General features: G+C 48.3%; 1 protein-coding gene and 1 non-coding gene across 2 annotated transcripts; both read right to left on the bottom strand.

Annotated features, from left to right (window-relative positions):
* Positions 1-6,103: 6,103 nt before the first annotated feature.
* On the bottom strand, positions 6,104-16,292 carry LOC122375353 (protein Wnt-9b-like). Its single transcript, XM_043354698.1, has 6 exons — positions 15,425-16,292; positions 10,162-10,246; positions 9,698-9,821; positions 8,727-9,007; positions 7,975-8,207; positions 6,104-7,926 (listed from the first exon to the last, which is right to left on the bottom strand). The coding sequence occupies exons 1-6, from the start codon at positions 15,499-15,501 to the stop codon at positions 7,644-7,646; spliced, it is 1,083 nt and encodes a 360-aa protein (XP_043210633.1). The 5' UTR covers positions 15,502-16,292; the 3' UTR covers positions 6,104-7,643.
* Trnal-cag lies at positions 9,212-9,295 on the bottom strand. Its single transcript has one exon. It is a non-coding gene; the product is annotated as a tRNA-Leu (tRNA).
* Positions 16,293-16,930: the final 638 nt, after the last annotated feature.

The following is a 16,930-nucleotide window of genomic DNA, read 5'->3' as shown; positions in this document are numbered from 1 at the left end:
CAGGCCTTTCGAACGCCGTTTGAATTTTGCGGATCCGTCCAGTAGTTTCGGAGATACGAGGGGGGGCAAAAAATAGCCCCCCCCCACCAGGTCGCGTTATAAACAGACCCCACCAGGGCGCGGGTTAAGGCCTACACATATGTTTTATATAGAAAACGTCATAATTTCATACTATCAAAAGTTGGCTTTCATTGGTCCATTAGTTTGCACATCCACAGCTATCAGATATGTCTGCATTCTACATATAGGTACTCTTCAACCAAGCGTGTTGCATTGTATAAGCATTGCTAGCTAGCCCCGTGACCTTCACCTAGGCTGCACAGTGCACATTATTTTCTAGCTTCCGGGATTTTATATGATGTCTGCGTAGCAGGCATCTATATGAAGCTGAAAGCAATGAAACACGCAGTTTACTGCATTTTAATGAAATCACGAGACATGACCTCAATTTAGGTCATCAAGCCCGCCGTCTGCCGCCTGTTCTTCTTAGAAATGTGACATATGTGTCGAGCAGTGTATTCAGGATGGCTTAATTTAGCTCAAAATGAAATGTGAACGCTACACGTAGTTTGACGGGGACTATAATTAAGTGCTACTAGCGGTCTAGGGTTTCTGCTCACGAAGCAGGCATCCTGGCACGCTCCTCCAAGAGGCTGTTCATGCCAGCGCCTCGGGCACCGGATAGTTTCATCCTGAGAAATGCTGGCCAGCCACGCACCGTGGCGGCCCCACACGGCGCTCCGGCCGGCTGCAAAAATGGTGGCACCGGCCGCCGCCAGCGGGCCTCGCCCCGCGCCCCGCTCCGATGTCGGCCCTTTTTCTGGAACGCCCCGAAAGGGTAATCATTTGTTTGAGCCCTCCAGACCGCTGGTTATCCCGCTCTGGTGTCGGCCGAGTGTGACGGAAATTAATGGTCGAACGCGGGTGTGGATAAATTCTGCGTGGCCTCGACAGTGGTGTGTCATTACTGATTTGCTCTGGTCTCACGAGGCATTTCACCGGAGACAGACGGGCGGACGGCGGCTGTGTGGCTAGCCACCCGCCGCGCCCCGGTCCGGACGGCAGAGCGACCGCGGAGCTCTGAGAAAACGACACCGCCTGCCGGTGAGAACCGCAGTTTGTCTGCAGTGCGTCACACAGTGTCACCGCCGCGTCACACAGTGTCACCGCGGCGACAGTTAACGGCTGACAAACTGACCCACCGCCTGCAGCTGGCGCACATTCACCGCACTGACCTGACCTTGCCGAGTGCGGCGCCGGAGGCCGGAGCGGTAATTTCAGCGCCAATACGAGCGGCGATTTTTCAATTATGAATCACATAGTCTCTCTCACTTAGTCGCCATAAAAATACACTTGCAGTGATTAGCAAAGGTTGTAATTACTTAATTTGCTGAGCGGTGTAATGTATAGAGGCCGGCGTGGGCTATTAAGTCAGCCAGGAATCCCGTCCGTGCTGAAAGTGGCAATTACGGTGGCGCGGTGTGAAATGTGCCCGCCGACCGGGGCCACCAACGGCGGTCGGCGGCGGCGGCGGCGGCGGCCGGGAGCAGGTGGCGCCACCTACCCGGCCGGCGGCGGCGGAGAGTGGAGGAATCCGACACCGCCGGCAGCCGACCGGCTGCTGCTGCTGCTGCTGCTGCTGCTGCTCCCGCCGACTGCTGTTGCTGCTGCCGCCGACTGCTGCTGCTACTGCCGCTGCTGCTGCTGCTGCTGCTGCTGCTGCTGCTGCTGCTGCCGCCGACTGCTGCTGCTACTGCCGCTGCTGCTGCTGCTGCTGCCGCTGCTGCTGCTGCTGCCCCGCCGACTGCTGCTGCTGCTGTCTCCGTCTGAGCTGCATCCTGCCGGCTGCCGCTGTTGATGATGAGGCTTCCACTGTTCAACGTAACACCAACTGGTCCGACTGTCCAGATTCAAACGACGTCTGATAGCCCTAGAAAAAAAACTATCGAGCGAAACTTAACCCACGCCCCAGTGGCGGTCTCAGCCAACTTCGCCCTAGTGGGGGGGGGGGGGGCATATGTTACCACCCACCTCTAACTCAAAAACTAAGAGGGCTAGAAAGACGCAGTAAAAAGCAGTCGATAGCTCTCAATGCGTACGTTTGAAAGTATTTCGGTCATTTTTCATCTTAGAGCAATATTGGGGTCACCAGAGGTCATCAAAGGTCAAAATTTGCCAATGGTCATTATATTTTTCAGAAAACATGCCGTTATCTCAGGAACTATGGTAGCTAGAAAAACGCATGAGAAAGCAATCGATAGCTCTTGAACTCTTCTTTTAACCCGGCAGTTGCTGGGGTATTTCGCCACCCACCGTTTGCTGGGGGGGGGGGCGTTAAACGCCCCCAGCCGATAACTCGAGAACCAATAGGCGGAGCGAAACGCACGAGGCGGCAAACGAAAGAGCGCGACGAGACGCTTCAGATGAGTACTTTAAAGTTGAATTTTGAGGTCACAGGTCGGGTCAAGGTCAGGTCAAACACCTGAAATCGGGCTTTCAGTAGCATGGACTTCAGGACTTCGCAATGGGCGCCTCTCGCCATAAACTCTGTCAAAACGGTGCATAATCCATCTTATAAGGCTTACAAGAGTGTCAGCTCCATATAGGGGTCAGTCAAGCATAGGTCAGGGTCAAGGTCAGGTCAACCGGGTAGGCACATATCCCCGAAAATCTAAACTGATATTCGCAGCCTGTGACACATGTTTTATAGGTAATTTGGGGCGTAGAACACGATGGTGACATTCATTTTATCATATGTGTACGTGTTTGGCTCAAAAAGTTCAATTTAAGAAATTCATGTATCATGGTCGTGAAGTAGTCACGAAAAATTGCTAAGATTCAGTTCAAGATTTTGGAAAATGCGGAACGATAATCAATAATCGAAGATAGCCATTTGATTGATCATGGTATTGGCAGTCTAATGGCGTTTACGGCATGTCTGTATGTCTATTCTGTGATTTTATATGATTTTTTGAACATATGCCGTTTTTGGTCGAAAACTCAGATATCATGACGTCACTAAAACCTCAATATCTCAAAAATTTTCCGACCGATTTTTTTGAAACTTTGTCACAATGACCTTCAATCAATTCCCTACAGGTACCCAAAATTTGGCGCGCCTGCGGCGCGCCGTTTTTATGCTATGGCCCAGCGAAAAAAGTGGGGGCGTTTAACGCCCCCCCCCCCAGCAACTCGCGGGTTAATAAGGTCATTATCAATATTGACCTCAGGTCAGCGGTTTAGCCTCCAGAGGGCAAAAACTAAAAAATAGCTGTTTTTACGAAAAGTGTTTTTCGACAATAACTTTCGACTACAAAAGCCACGACATTTCTATTGTCAGAATCGTGTTCCCTTCGCCGAGACGCGTCGAATGAACTATCATTTGACCTTGAAAGGTCAACTTGAAAATTTGACTTCAGGTCAAGGTTATGACCTGGCCGGAAAATGTCACGTTGCATATCAGTCGATGCGTCTCAACAAAACAAACACAATGAGACCATCCCCAGCGTTCTATCTCTTTCCAATCGCGAGTTATTGGCAAAAATCTGTTTGTAGCCTCAAATGACCTCGGATGACCTTTCTAGAGGCTATCAGCAAAAATGACACCTTGTTCATCACGGGTGGTCCAAATCATTGTGATTCTGAAATATTTGGACTGTTCCTATGCGTACACACGGATTTAGAGGGATTTTCATTTTTCTCCATTGACTTGTAATGGAAAGGTCACGCCACTGACCTGACCTTAGGTCACGGATATAAGAAATCCGAGATCTACAAATTGTAGGTGCCCATAACATCATGCAATCCACCAAGTTTAAAACCTTTCTGACAAACACTGCAGGCTGTACATGATTGTAAACTTTTTTAGGCTTGGTCTGGTGACTTGACCTGGTGACCTGACCTGACATGACCTGGAGTCAAAAATTTCATACCTTGTCCAAAATTGATGTACCAAAAGCTACCCCAAGCGGCGCGGCGCTAGACGCCGCGGTTTTTTATTCACACGCAAAAAACGCGACAGGGTGGTAACATATGCCCCCCCCCCACCGGGGCAAAGGTTAATTTTTTGACCTCGAGGTCGAGTCGTCATATGACGATGACGTCGCAGGTCAGGTCAAAAAAACAATTAACGTTTGGGTATGTTCACGCTTTAGGCTCTGGTTACAGCTTTACATGTCACATCGAGCTCATTTTTTGTTTACACACTCGTAAGTGTATGCTGAAGATGTCCTGAGGGTACCAAGCTTTTACTTATAACTTAGCAAGGCTAGTTCAGGTCACCCGCAGCCATTTCCGGCTGAGTATAGCGGAAGTTAGGTCACCATCAGGTCAAAAGAGACCATATTCGGAAGTTGAAAAGTCCAGTTTGAATTATTGATAACAATGAATCGCAACCTGCGCGGCGGGGCCCTTGACGTCAGAGCATTGCGTACTGCCTACTTTGCGCATGTCCGATCACTCCTGGAGTATTGTAGTGTCGTCTGGGCCGGCGCTGCAGTGACCCACATGAAACGACTAGACCGTGTGCAACACAAGTTCCTCATTTGGCTCGCATCTCGTTCGGACCATCCCACAAACTGCCTGGATTATGAACATCTACTGTCTCACTTTCAGGTTCCATCCATCAAATCGAGATTTCATCAACACGACCTCATGTTTTTATTCAAGATTTTCCATGGTCAGATTGACTGCCCGCAACTAGTCACAAGGTTCTCACTCTCAGCACCTAGTAGAAGGGTGCGCAACATCAGGCTGTGGAAAATCCCACCAGCACGAGTCAATACTGTCAAAAACTCTATGTTCGGGCGAATTCCAAACAGCTGTAACGCCCTCGTAGCCGCGAACAGTACAGTTGACTTTTTCACGGCAACACTTGGAGCCTTCAGAACTGCTGCATATTCATTCGGTCAGGCCGCCGGTGTGTACTAGCATGTTTCCTTTTAGTGTATACTCTTAGCTTGTTTTCTGTTTAGTGTTGCTTATAGTAGATACCTACCTATGTTATGCCGTGCTTTTAACTACAGTGTTGTGAATCGTTTGTGTTTTCACCTCATCTTGTTTATGATTTAATGTACTGTTTTGACTGCACCTGTTAAAAGGGCGTTTGCCTGTGGGTGCTTGTAGTAAATACAATACAATACAATACAATAAAAGTAACATGTAAAAGCAGATAACTTGGCCATTTTTTTAAGACATTCGGCTAACATTTTCTGGAGCAAGTCATCGGCATGTGTTTTATCACTCACGTCCCTTTTTTAAGTAAAAAAAAAAAACTGGAAAGTAACATTTTCAAAAAATTAAATTTTGAGATATCATATGTTGAATAATGACTATCCCAAATTATTAAATTATGAAAATCAGAAATAGCGGTTTGATAGCCCTGTGTAGGGCTACACTGCCCTATATAGAGTTCTCTAATGCAAATAAATTGGCTCTAACTTAAATAGGTACTATGCTCTTGAGAGCGATTGCCGTAGGTGAAGATTTTACATCCAAATTCCAAATCGACCGAGCATGACGCCACTATGACGTCATTTCAGGCAAACCTATGGTAGCTAAAAAAATTATTCTGAAACACAAGGTGTCAGATAGATGCCATCTAAGGTAATGCAAGTTTCGTGTTGATACGTCCAGCAGTTTGGAAGACATTGAAGAAAACTCGGAGGGGCTCTGAAGAGACCCGCCCAGTCATGCGCGAGATAGCCCTTTGGACAGCAAAACAATTTGGTGTTGCTGCAGTGAACGATTATAAATAGACAACAATGAATAAATTGTCGCAATATTTATCCAGTAAATATAGTTCAAGCGGTTGAAAAACGTTTAAAATTCTAATCAATTCCAGAAAAAGGTTATTTCGATTATCTTATCACGTGAATTATTGTTTAACAATTATTGTTTGTTATTTACAAGTGTTGATAGATTTAATTATTTGTTTGTCATTATAGTTGATTATCATCGAGTATCTACAAATTAACTTGGAATATCTACAACTGTCAGTGGGACACTCCAATTTGTACCGAGCGAAGCTTTTGTTTCTGATGACGGACTTGACTTTGTTGTTCGAGGCGACACTCACGTGTAGTAAAGCAAACAAATGCGAATGTTCCGAATGTTCACATTTATTTAATCTGAAAATCATAAACAGGTGACAAGTGCATCGGATTACCAAGCATTACCTGAAGGAAGAACTTTAATTGCTGTCAGCTAGCTTTTACCTATAGGCACATAACACTCGTAAAATCAGAATCTCAGGCAGAGAGTTAGTAAACTGCTCTGCAGCCTGCCTATGATCAATTCTTCGCCGCCATAGTAGGTCCTACAAAATGAGGGGGTTCGATGCTTCTCGTTTATAATAAGTGAAAGCGAAGAGCTGGCGTAGAGATAAGCCTACGAGCGAAACAATCGTCACCAGACACGACCTACATCACAGGCAGAGATCACATCGCTTTGGCAACTCTCACACTGTCAGAAAAAGAGCAGACGCTACACCCAAGCACTGCCGCACTAGTGCCTAATGTTAGTCCCAAATGGTCTCGCGAAAGCTCTGTACACTACGTTTTAACTGCTGTGTGCACAATAATGGCGCGCATGGTGTGAATTAAAACTCGCTGCACAACTGTATGACGATATCTGGACGAATGCCTTCACCATTCCAGTCTTTGCGTAGAGAACAAAGTGAACTGTGTCGTCGAATGTTCAAAGCCTTCGCCAAATTTATTTGATCATCGGGAAGACTTCGTTTCGGCCTTCCAAATAAGTTATAAGTACAAGGTGCATAACTAGCCGATACAATACGGTAAAGGAACAAGCACTACATGTCACCGGGAGAGATGAACTATCGCACAAAAATACGCTCACAGCACAGCCCTCCCACCTTAGCTACACAGGATTTCAGCTGCCCTCAACAGTTCACAGCACGCCAGTAGCATCGGAGTGATCGGTACCGACCACCGCCAATCCCAAACGGTCAGACCAATAAGCGATCCGTCTATATCAATTACAAAGGCTGTACAGTCAGTTTAACACATGAATCTCATTCAAAATCAAAAACAAAAATCCTATTCATGGATATACCTTCGGTAGTGACTATGTGCAAGGTAAAAAAAAAACTTTTTCTTTTGCTGTAATAAATAGCAGCTTTAGAAATAAGCTGAACATCAGGAAAGCAGTTTATCGCAAAGTGATAGTAATAAGAGCATGATGACCTACGCTAACTCATATTCAGCGCTATTCAAAGTCAGCTCGTGGATCTTGGATCCTGGATCTAATTCACCGCTCAATTCTTGCTCTACATGCTTCACAACTGTTGCCGAGCCACGCATCGACTTAAGGCTACAATAGTCCGACCCCAATCGGCGCGCGGGCACCATACCGACCTGGGCGACAGCGATAACACCCGTCTATATTTACACGTCTTCACGCGCCCAAGGCAGAGCGCCCTTGGCGCTAGTCATTTACACGCTGAGCCAGCCAATCACCGCCTCACCGGCGCCCGTGTCTATTTGCACGTAGAGACCTGTGTTGCTCTTACACACGCAGACCTCTGTGAGGTCTATTTGCACGTGTAGACCTCTGCGAAGTGTGTGAACACGTGCAGGCCTCTGTAATGTCTATTTATGTGTGTATATCTCAGTGTCTGGCGTCTATTTACAGGTGTAGACCTCTGTAACGTTGGTGCAGCTCTGACAGTCCACTCGGACGGAGCGCTGCTCCCAGAGCACGCGGCAGTTGCAGGAGGTGACCAGCGAGCTCAGCTGGGTGTTGTAGCCCCTGCCGCAGCAGAGGACGGCGCAGTGGCCGCCCAGCTGACACCGGCGGCCCACCGTGCCCGGGCCGTACGCGTCCCGCTCGCAGAAGCTGGGCGACTTGTCCGTGTAGACCAGCTTCCTGCTGGGCCCCACTGAGGGCGGCCGCCGGCGCCGGCGGTCGCGGTCCCGCCCCCGCCCCCGCCCCCGCCCCCGCCGCCGGCCCCGCCCCCGTCGGCGCCGGCGACTGATGATGGTGTTGGTGCGCACGCTGACGTCCCCGACGGGCCGTCGCGCGTCGGCGGCCAGCTGCGGCGCGCTGAGCACCGCCGTCAGGTATTTCTCCTTGATGACCGCGCCGGTGCGCTCGAAGGGCCCCACCTGTTTCCAGCAGGTCTGCAGCTGGCAGGTGCCGGACACGCCGTGACACTTACAGCGAGGGGTGATCTCCCCCAGCAGGGCCTGGAGAGGGTGGAGGTCAGAACAGGTCATCGGGATTCGTCAGAAGACGATCTTTTGATTGGCATTTAGCCGCCACTGGTCATTTCTTTCTTTAATTCTGACAAAAGCTCACTAAAATCAAACAAAACTAAAACACATCCTGTTATCGTTGCCAGACTGATGAGGCACGGACCTCACTTGCTTCAAAGCCTTTAGAATATAAATCAGTTAATTAATTAAACATTCGGCCAGTCTCTCTCTCTCTCTCTCTCTCTCTCTCTCTCTCTCTCTCTCTCTCCCTCTCCCTCTCCCTCTCCCTCTCCCTCTCCCTCTCCCTCTCCCTCTCCCTCTCCCTCTCCCTCTCCCTCTCCCTCTCCCTCTCCCTTTCCCTCACCCTCTCTCTCCCTCTCCCTCTCCCTATCCCTATCCCTCTCCCTCTCCCTCTCTATCTCCCTCTCTCCCTCTCTCTCCCTCTCTCTCTCTCTCTCTCTCTCTCTCTCTCTCTCTCTCTCTCTCTCTCTCTCCCCTCCCTCTTCTCACCTTGATCCCGACCTTCCAGTTGTGTTTGTGGACGAGCAGCGCCGGTCGTCGCTCTTCGCTCCTGCCCCTTTTCCTCAGCAGCCGGCGGGTGAACTGGCCGGCGAAGCGGACGTTGTGGCTGCAGCCGCCCCAGCGCCATCTCTCGGCGGCCGGAGACGAGCCCCGAGGGTATGCCAGGTCACAGGAGCATGCCGTCAGGTGACCGGCCGCGCAGGCGCGAGCTGTCGTGTGCGCGATGGCCGCTGCAGTGATGGCGTACAGGAACGCCGTCTCCTTGAAGGCTGCAGGGCGGATATAGGCAGCTTTGATATGATTTTGCGGTGAGTTGAAAATGCACTGAGTTGATCGAGAGGGTTGAAATTAATGGGGTGTCACTGTGTGGCCCAGACCTGCTGAACAGTTCTATTTTGCAATATTATTCTTAGCGGCATTAATTATGTTCATCCAGTGCAAAGCTACCCGCAAGACACAGTCCAAAACGATACAGTCAGCAGTGGGATTCGAACCCACGCCCGGAGAACCGGACTGCGACCTGAACGCAGCGCCTTGGACCGCTCGGCCATCCTGACGCACTGGTCGCATCTTGGGGCCATTTTTCCATCTGTTCTTTGCCTTCTTATTCAAGCTACGAGTTATCCATATTCTCAAGACGTCAGTGATAGTGATAATGACAAATACAGGTATAATAAATGTAAATTACAAGTAAATATTTATAATTTGAAGTGTCAGGGATGACGTCACAGTAAACAGACAAAAATCAACAATAAACTGGCTCGCATTTGCTTATCTCAATCTTCTGTTCCTGTTTCACACTCCCATTCTTCATACATTAGGTACAGGCTCTGCCGCTGTTTCCACACCTATACTTTGTTAGTCCTGAACGCATAGCAAATTCACTCCACCATCCTTCCGAGCCGCAATGCACAGAACAAAAATACCTCCCCGTCTTTAGACAGTGTTCCCCGTTTTACCTTTGTGAAGGATGCGTATGCGGCTGGCACCCAGGGAGCAGTTCCACCGCTGGTCAGCCAGCTGTTCGGTACAGGAGAGGACGCTCAGCTGGACGGCCTGCAGCAGCACCTCCTTCATTCCCGGCTGGAGGGGCAGGCGGGGATGGGGGGGGGGGTTACCCTTGGGGGAGCGAAGCAGTGATCGTGGAGACGGCCTGATATGGGAAAATGGTTTTCTTTTTATCCGGATGCAGTTATTTATCAATGGATAACTATGTTAATCACGGAAAAATAAACGACGGTGATCACCAATTGTTTGCCGCTTAAATTTATAAAGTTGTCTGTTCAAGACAAAGAAAATCATATGACATAGGATAAACACAAATGTATAGTCAAGGACGAAAGCAAAACATGCTCCACGACTCTGTTTCGATGAATCACTCAATTGTACTGTTAATGATAGTAAAAATATCCTATTTGCTCACCATTCTTTCGCACATTTTCTTTTGCTTTTTGGATGAAAATATCTTATCTGGATCGTGTAACGCCAGAGGTCTTGGTGAGCTCAACCTGAAAAGAAAAATGTCGAAGTTAGATATTGAAGGAGGCCAGTTAAAGTCCTTAGCTTTATTGTGCATGGACGTGCATGTGCATGTGCATGTGCATGTGCATGAACAGTAGGGTAGTAGTTGAATCCATCATGTTTTTTATTGCAGCCGTGACGCATTATAATCAAGTGGTTAATTTGGTTAAATCTCCCTGTCCATACCCCATAGCAATCGGGGTCGAGAGTTTGTATATTTGTCGCTGTCATTGACTTAGCACCATGCAAATCAAACACTTGCCGAGAAGTTCCCATTCTAGCAAAAAGTATCGTCGCATTTCGACACGGCGCAGTCTCGACTGTTGCCGTCAATCGTTTGACTAATGAAGCGTCAACGTTAGATGCGGGCGCGATCGCAGTTCTTGTTGGTCCCACGCTTCATCACGTATGTGACAATCACAACTTTTTGCCGCGGGCTGTGGTATGAGGCGGATGTTTGCTTCCATTAGCTCTTCGATTGAATGGCCAAATGCATTGTGATTGATCCTGGACGGAGATGAGAGAGGAACGTTGAAGTGTTTCTGAAAATGGTTAATCTGGAAAAAAGCGTCAAGCGCTTCGAAATCTCACACGCTACACGATCTGCGCTCTCTCACAGGCTTTTCATAAAACATTTAAAGTCCTGTGTAAAACGTGTAGGTAATAGATATTTGTCTACAACGCCCTTTTAGGCAAAGGCTTGATGTCGTTGGAACGTTGCAATTACAAAGAGCTTGCAGATGAAGGTGACCAATGGAAATGGCAAGTAGAGCATATGTGAAAGAAACACACTAGAAGTTCAAATGCAAGCATAGAAACATCAGAAATGCCACAAACATGGATGCAGATCAAGTATACATTTTAGCAGGCGTTTGAGTGCTAGAAAAAAAACATTTCTCTCCTTGCAATAAACTTAGCAGAGAGAACATCTTGCAGGACCAAGACCACAGCTGGCCTTGCGAGCTCCGAGGGTTCCCAATCTCTCAGCAATAAGAGCAACAATCGCGCAGCTGAGACAGCTATGCAGCCATCAGGAATGATATGCCACTCACATAGGGGCATCATTAGCCGGCACAATAGCCGGGCCAATTGTTACTGATCCTGCCTGGCTGTGGGCTTTCTGATGCAATGATACGGCCGTGCCGTTCTCTGGCACTCAGGCGCCGTCACATTACTGCGATGAAACGGCTAATTATTCACACACCGCGCCCGGGAAGAGCAACGTATTAAAGACCGTGAGCTTGATAATGGAATGGTCGTGGCAGACGAACATTCGAGACCATTAGTAACGGAATGCAACTGAGTCACCCCTGACACATTCTAAAAGTGGCCCAAATGCCGGCATGTTTCTGTGCTTTTGTGTGAGCGGCTGGCCTGCAATTTACTGCGACGCCCCTGGACGTGTGTGAGGTGTGTCGGTTTCCCGCTCCGCCGCTGCAGAGGTGACTGCCAGTCTGTGATACGGGATTTCAGCGCGGGTACCTGATCATTTGGCCCGGATACAATGCTCCATGACCCTGCCTCCGTTTTCCGGGGCCGCCCATCCATGCCGACACGCGCAGGGGTGGGGCCAGGGGGGAAGGGGTACCACCCGCAGAGCACGTCACGGATGTGACGCCGTCACGCGGCGGTTACCGAGCCGTCAGGGGCATTTTGCCGCTCACCACATTTGTGGCCAGCGGAATACGTGGTAGCTGCTGCAAAATCGCCAAGCCGTGACTAAATGTGTCAGCCTCACACCACCATATGATGGGTGGTTTCAAACAAGTTTAAGTGGATGCCAGTTCAAGCCTAAACTGAATCACCTGAAACTGGAAAAAACAAGCATATCAAGCGCACAGAATGCAGTTGAAAGTAACGTCTCTCACTAAAACAGGGCACAGACAACAGGTCGCATAAGAAATTCTAGCAGAAGAACTCGTTTCGGTGATTTTTTTTTTCCAAGATCATGCATGCAATATACCAAGAAACCGAACCGCTTAATCAAAAGAATCGTCATTTTCAAGCTAGACAATTACTCCTCCTTTAGACCAAGCAGCCAGCTAAAAAAGAAAATGTTCATAATTAGTTGATTGCATGCAGTCGGGGCTGAATTCGTTGTGAAATATCAGGTGCAAAGAAAGCGCTCCGAACTTTAAACGCACAGTCTCCAAAATATTTGTCCAAGTCACATGAAATCTTAGCGATATGGAACTACGACATATTTTGTTGCTTCGGTAAGATTTGGCGAAAATACCTTGCTTGTGGCGTAGCTTATTTAAATTTAACCCTTGCACTTATGAGGTTGGCCTTTCTCGAGTAGGTAACTCGGGCAAAAGTGAACAGATCGCAGCGAAACTTTCAGTACCTTCGTGTTTAAGCTTTACACGATCCCTCAAACTCTAGCGACCGTAACCCGAATGATCTTTCACTTGAGATATTTTTCTCGAAAGCATGGCAGGCCAGGATAACGATTCGAAGGACGAATCGTATGTCAGTGCACAGCATCTGTGCGTTTCTAGGCTTTCTGTGATTTTAGACGTTCCAACATATGAAGTAGAAACGTGCTACATGCAAAGCAGGTCAAGGTCATTAACCCTATTAGTGGCAGGGGGGGGGGGGGCGTTTTCATCCACCCCTCAGGTTTTTGGAAATATCTCCGAAACCGCTGAAGCTACGATGCTGAAATTTTCTGACTTTTCCTAAAACTAAATTGGGCACATTCCCTGAAAATTTCAAGTTAATAACTTTACCAGGGGCGGCTCCAGAGCACTGGGAATTGGGGGTCCCATTCGTGAAGCGAGTCATTTGGGCGAAGATCACGATGCTGATGTATTATAACTGTATGCACCAGTTTTACGAACAGTGAATGAAAGGTATCATGTGATAACATATACAAAGTTATTTTGCATCCTCTTTTGACACGTTTTTGCTATAATAGGCGGATCCAGGCGTCCAAAAAGGGGGGTTATGTTCTACCTCCCAACATAGGTGCCCTGACACCGCCTATGCATGACCAATACAATTGTAGTCGTTCTCTCATAAGAAAATTGTAAAATAACAAGACCATTGCCACCCTTTTTAGAAACAGTACCAACAAAAACCTTATTTACTAAACTTTTTGTGTACCCCCAATCTCAATGATCTGTATCCGCCTATGATTTTTGAAAATGCATATTTTTAGGATCCACGTGAATTCCTGGTTCATTCTCTTATCGATCGGCAAAAGTTGCGTTAAGATTGGTTCAGAAACCTGGCCGTGATAATCAGTCTAAAATGTATCTGCAATTTGCCCGTTTTTACCCCCCTCTATGTACCCCTCTATTGACATTTTTTAATTTTTATTCTTTAGAAATGTAGATCACGTTGAGCGAAATTGAATGCCGTTTGAATTTTGAAAATTGGCCGGTTACCTAGATCTCGAGATATCAGGGGGGGTCGTAAACAGCCCCCCCCCCCCGCCACTAATAGGGGTAGCCAGGAGCCTGCCACTAATAGGGTTAACCTTAGATGACCTTGGTTAATTTTTCATTGCTATTTTACAACGTTTATGGTGCTTTTGGAGCTGATATTCGAATTTAGCACCCATTTCAATATTTGAAATAAGTTTTGGTGCTCATGCGATGTGGTGCAATGCTTTCAGTGATGGTTAGCAGTAACACCTTCTATGGATAGCTGGTCGGGCGCCTACTGGTTGACCTGACCTGACTTAATCCGATCTGACCCCAATGCATGAGCACATCTTAACTGCTCAAGACAAATCATAAATGCAAAGTTCGAAATCGGGGCCCGAAAACCCCGATAACACCTCACTTAAAGACGTTCTAGTAGGTCCAGTTTCCCCAGCTTTTGGGTCATTGACTTGACCTGGAAGATTAAACAATGACCTGGGACCTTAAAAATGTGTATCACTGGGTTTCTCTCGTTACGAGAAACACACACGTTTTTCCGCAAAGTTCTAACTCAATGCGGGGTCAAACGGCTTGGGGGTCCTACAGGCCCCCCTCTATGCGTTTGACGCTGTAAAACAACATAGAAGTGTGCTATACGAGTATTACGTGAATTTAACATTCACAAAACAGTAAGTTGCCAATATTTGCTAATGAACTCAGGTCTAGAGCGTTCAAAGATTGCATTTCTCGGAGGCACCATTGTTGTGTCATTAGAGGAAAGGTGTGACAAAGTGTTTGCTTGGTAAACGAGCGTAAAAAATGAAGCTGACAAGTAATCAAACAGTCAGTATTCAGAAACACTACCATGTGGGCTGGAGTAATCTGAATCCAAACTCCAAAATCTCATTGACCATGAAATTGTGAAATAACATATAAGTATAAGCAAATTACGCCTAAAAAAGCATTGCACCTGGTGCATTCTAAAGCACTAATAAACCAAGAAGCTTCTGAAAGCAAATGCGAAACAACGTTAGGTTAACATACGAGAACATTGCAAAGTGATGCCAAAGTTTAGCGCTCATGTAGCGCGCTAGAGCTCTTTGGTCGGCATTTTCGGCACCGGGTGCAGGATTGGTTAGGCTTCGCTGTTCAGGCACGATGTAAGTAGTTGCATTTTTGGTCTGTCAATCGATGCATTTTGTTGCATCAGGGGTGCTTTAGAAGTTGTGACAAGTAACAATTTCATTAAATAGGGAATAAAAAGACGAAACTAACCTTGTTCGGGAGACAGAAACATTTACTGTTGTCGAGAGTGAGCCTACAGCGTCTTGACTCTAAAATAATTGGAGTTGGCTATGTCTAATTATCATGACAAAAACAAGAAATATAACTTAGTCTCATTTTCCCTGGAAACGAGAGGCTTGTTTGTGTTACTTTTACCTGATTGCGCTTTGGCTGCTTATTATTATGTCGATCGGATTCTGGAAACGCTACGTAAAACCTGTACTTGCAATTATTATATTTGTATGCATATTTTGTGGCCTCTGGCGCACAAAGCGAGTAGCTTTATTGCCGAAAGATCGGACTTACATCTATCCCTATAACTCATTTGTTTTTTATGAAATACGCTTATTTCGCAACACAAAGCTCACTGAAAAACACGGAAATAATTATCTCCACAAATAAAAAGTTTTGACGTAACTCGCAGCCTCAAAGTCATACCTTTGTTGGCAGCCAGCTGACACTCTCACACTGAACAGCGTCTCACATCTCGTTTCTCACGTTGTCACTCACCCGATGCCGCTGCCGAGTGCCGGTGTCGACCCGAACAGGAGGGCGAGGCCGGTGAGCAGGACTCTGCCGCCGGCCATCGCTGACGGCCCATCGGCCCCCGTCGGCACTCCTCCGTGAGTCCCGAACGCCGTGAGTCCGAGCTCCGTGAGTCCCGAACGCTGTGAGTCGTACACCGTGAGTCCCGAACGCCGTGAGTTTGAACTCCGTGAGTCTCGAACTCCGTGAGTCCCGAACTCACAGCGTCACCAGCTTCCGTGAGTCCCAAACTCTGTGAACCTCTATCTCCGTGAGCCCCAAACTCCGTGAGTCTCGAACTCCGTGAGTCCCAAGTTTTATCAGGACTCGAAGATGCCTTCTCTCCCACCCCTCGCCTCCCGCTGAGAATGGTCGCTCTTCTTGCTTTGTCCAGATGTGTGTGGGAAGACGCTACTTGAAGACGCTCACAGCCTTCCAAAGTCAATAGTTTTTAACAGGCGATGACGATAAGATCATCCCTTGATACACCTGTCAGTCCCCGGTGCCTTTTCACCACTATCCTCCCGTGATCTTTACACTAGATCCAGTAGGTAAGTCACTGATCTTTGCGAACGCCACGCATTTGATGATTAGCTCACCCCAACGTCACAAAAAGCTCCTGTCCTCGTAGCTCTCACTTCGAACATTCACGACTCGCCACTGTCAGCTCAACGGCTCTGAAACTCCGACTCCGACTCTCAGGTCACACCGAATCACCACTGGCGTTGCTCGTCCGCAACTGTCGGCCGTCACCCACGCACCCTTCCAGCGTGGCCTGCGTCGCGGGCGGCACCTCTCGCTGACCTGACCACTGGCGTGTTCGGGTGACCGGAGGCGGCGGGACCCGCTCCACTGGCGGCGGCGGCGGCGGTTCGGGCGGCGGCGGCGGCGGCAGCGGCGGCGACGGCCCCTCCCGCCAATCAGGAGCGCTGAGGCGGCAGCGGGTCGCCGGGTCACGTCTCCTTCCCCTCCCCTCCCTCCCTGGGTCGAGCTCGGCCCGAGCTCCACGTCGGGCGGTGTCGCGATTGCCCGATTGGCGCGCCGGTACCGGCGTGTTAGCTTTCCACACGTCGGGGCTACTTCCGGTCGGTTTCCGAGCCTGCTGAGAGCTGGCATTGTTCTCTCGGGGTGTGACAGAAGCTCAGAGCCCAGTGGTCATCAGTTACATCGCTGACACCAGGCAACCGACACCGATTATGATAACAGGATATCTGAAGCACGCGTTAATGACCACGAATATCACTGCTGCTGCCTCTCAGATGGCTAAACAGCGTAGTGCAATGATTGCAGATGTGTAGCTACTCATGTCGCGTATGTCGTGATGGGGTCTCGATCGGCTGATGACAGAACAACATCAGTAAAGCCTTCTGACATTGATGGCCCCTAATGTTAATAAATGACATCGTTAGCGATGCAGCAGTGAAAGCCCACGGATCAAATAGCTGAGCATCGCAGCATCTCTTAGCATTCATGCGAAGTTCCTAGCCATTA

This window comes from Amphibalanus amphitrite, unplaced genomic scaffold (assembly GCF_019059575.1).
Source record: "Amphibalanus amphitrite isolate SeventyFive unplaced genomic scaffold, NRLGWU_Aamphi_draft 000041F_arrow, whole genome shotgun sequence".
NCBI classification, from domain to species: Eukaryota; Metazoa; Arthropoda; class Thecostraca; order Balanomorpha; family Balanidae; genus Amphibalanus; species Amphibalanus amphitrite.
The sequence above is the reverse complement of the archived record's forward strand: the minus strand, read 5'-3'. Positions and strand labels throughout refer to the sequence as shown.

Bases quoted from the DNA above. Each gene is read 5' to 3' on its own strand.
- LOC122375353 (XM_043354698.1), bottom strand. From the start codon at position 15,501: ATGGCCGGCGGCAGAGTCCTGCTCACCGGCCTCGCCCTCCTGTTCGGG. The intron at 10,247-15,424 runs GTGAGTGACAAC...TTTTCTTTTCAG, and splicing joins GCACTCGGCAGCGGCATCGG to GTTGAGCTCACCAAGACCTC. The intron at 9,822-10,161 runs GTGAGCAAATAG...CTGCCCCTCCAG, and splicing joins AGAAAATGTGCGAAAGAATG to CCGGGAATGAAGGAGGTGCT.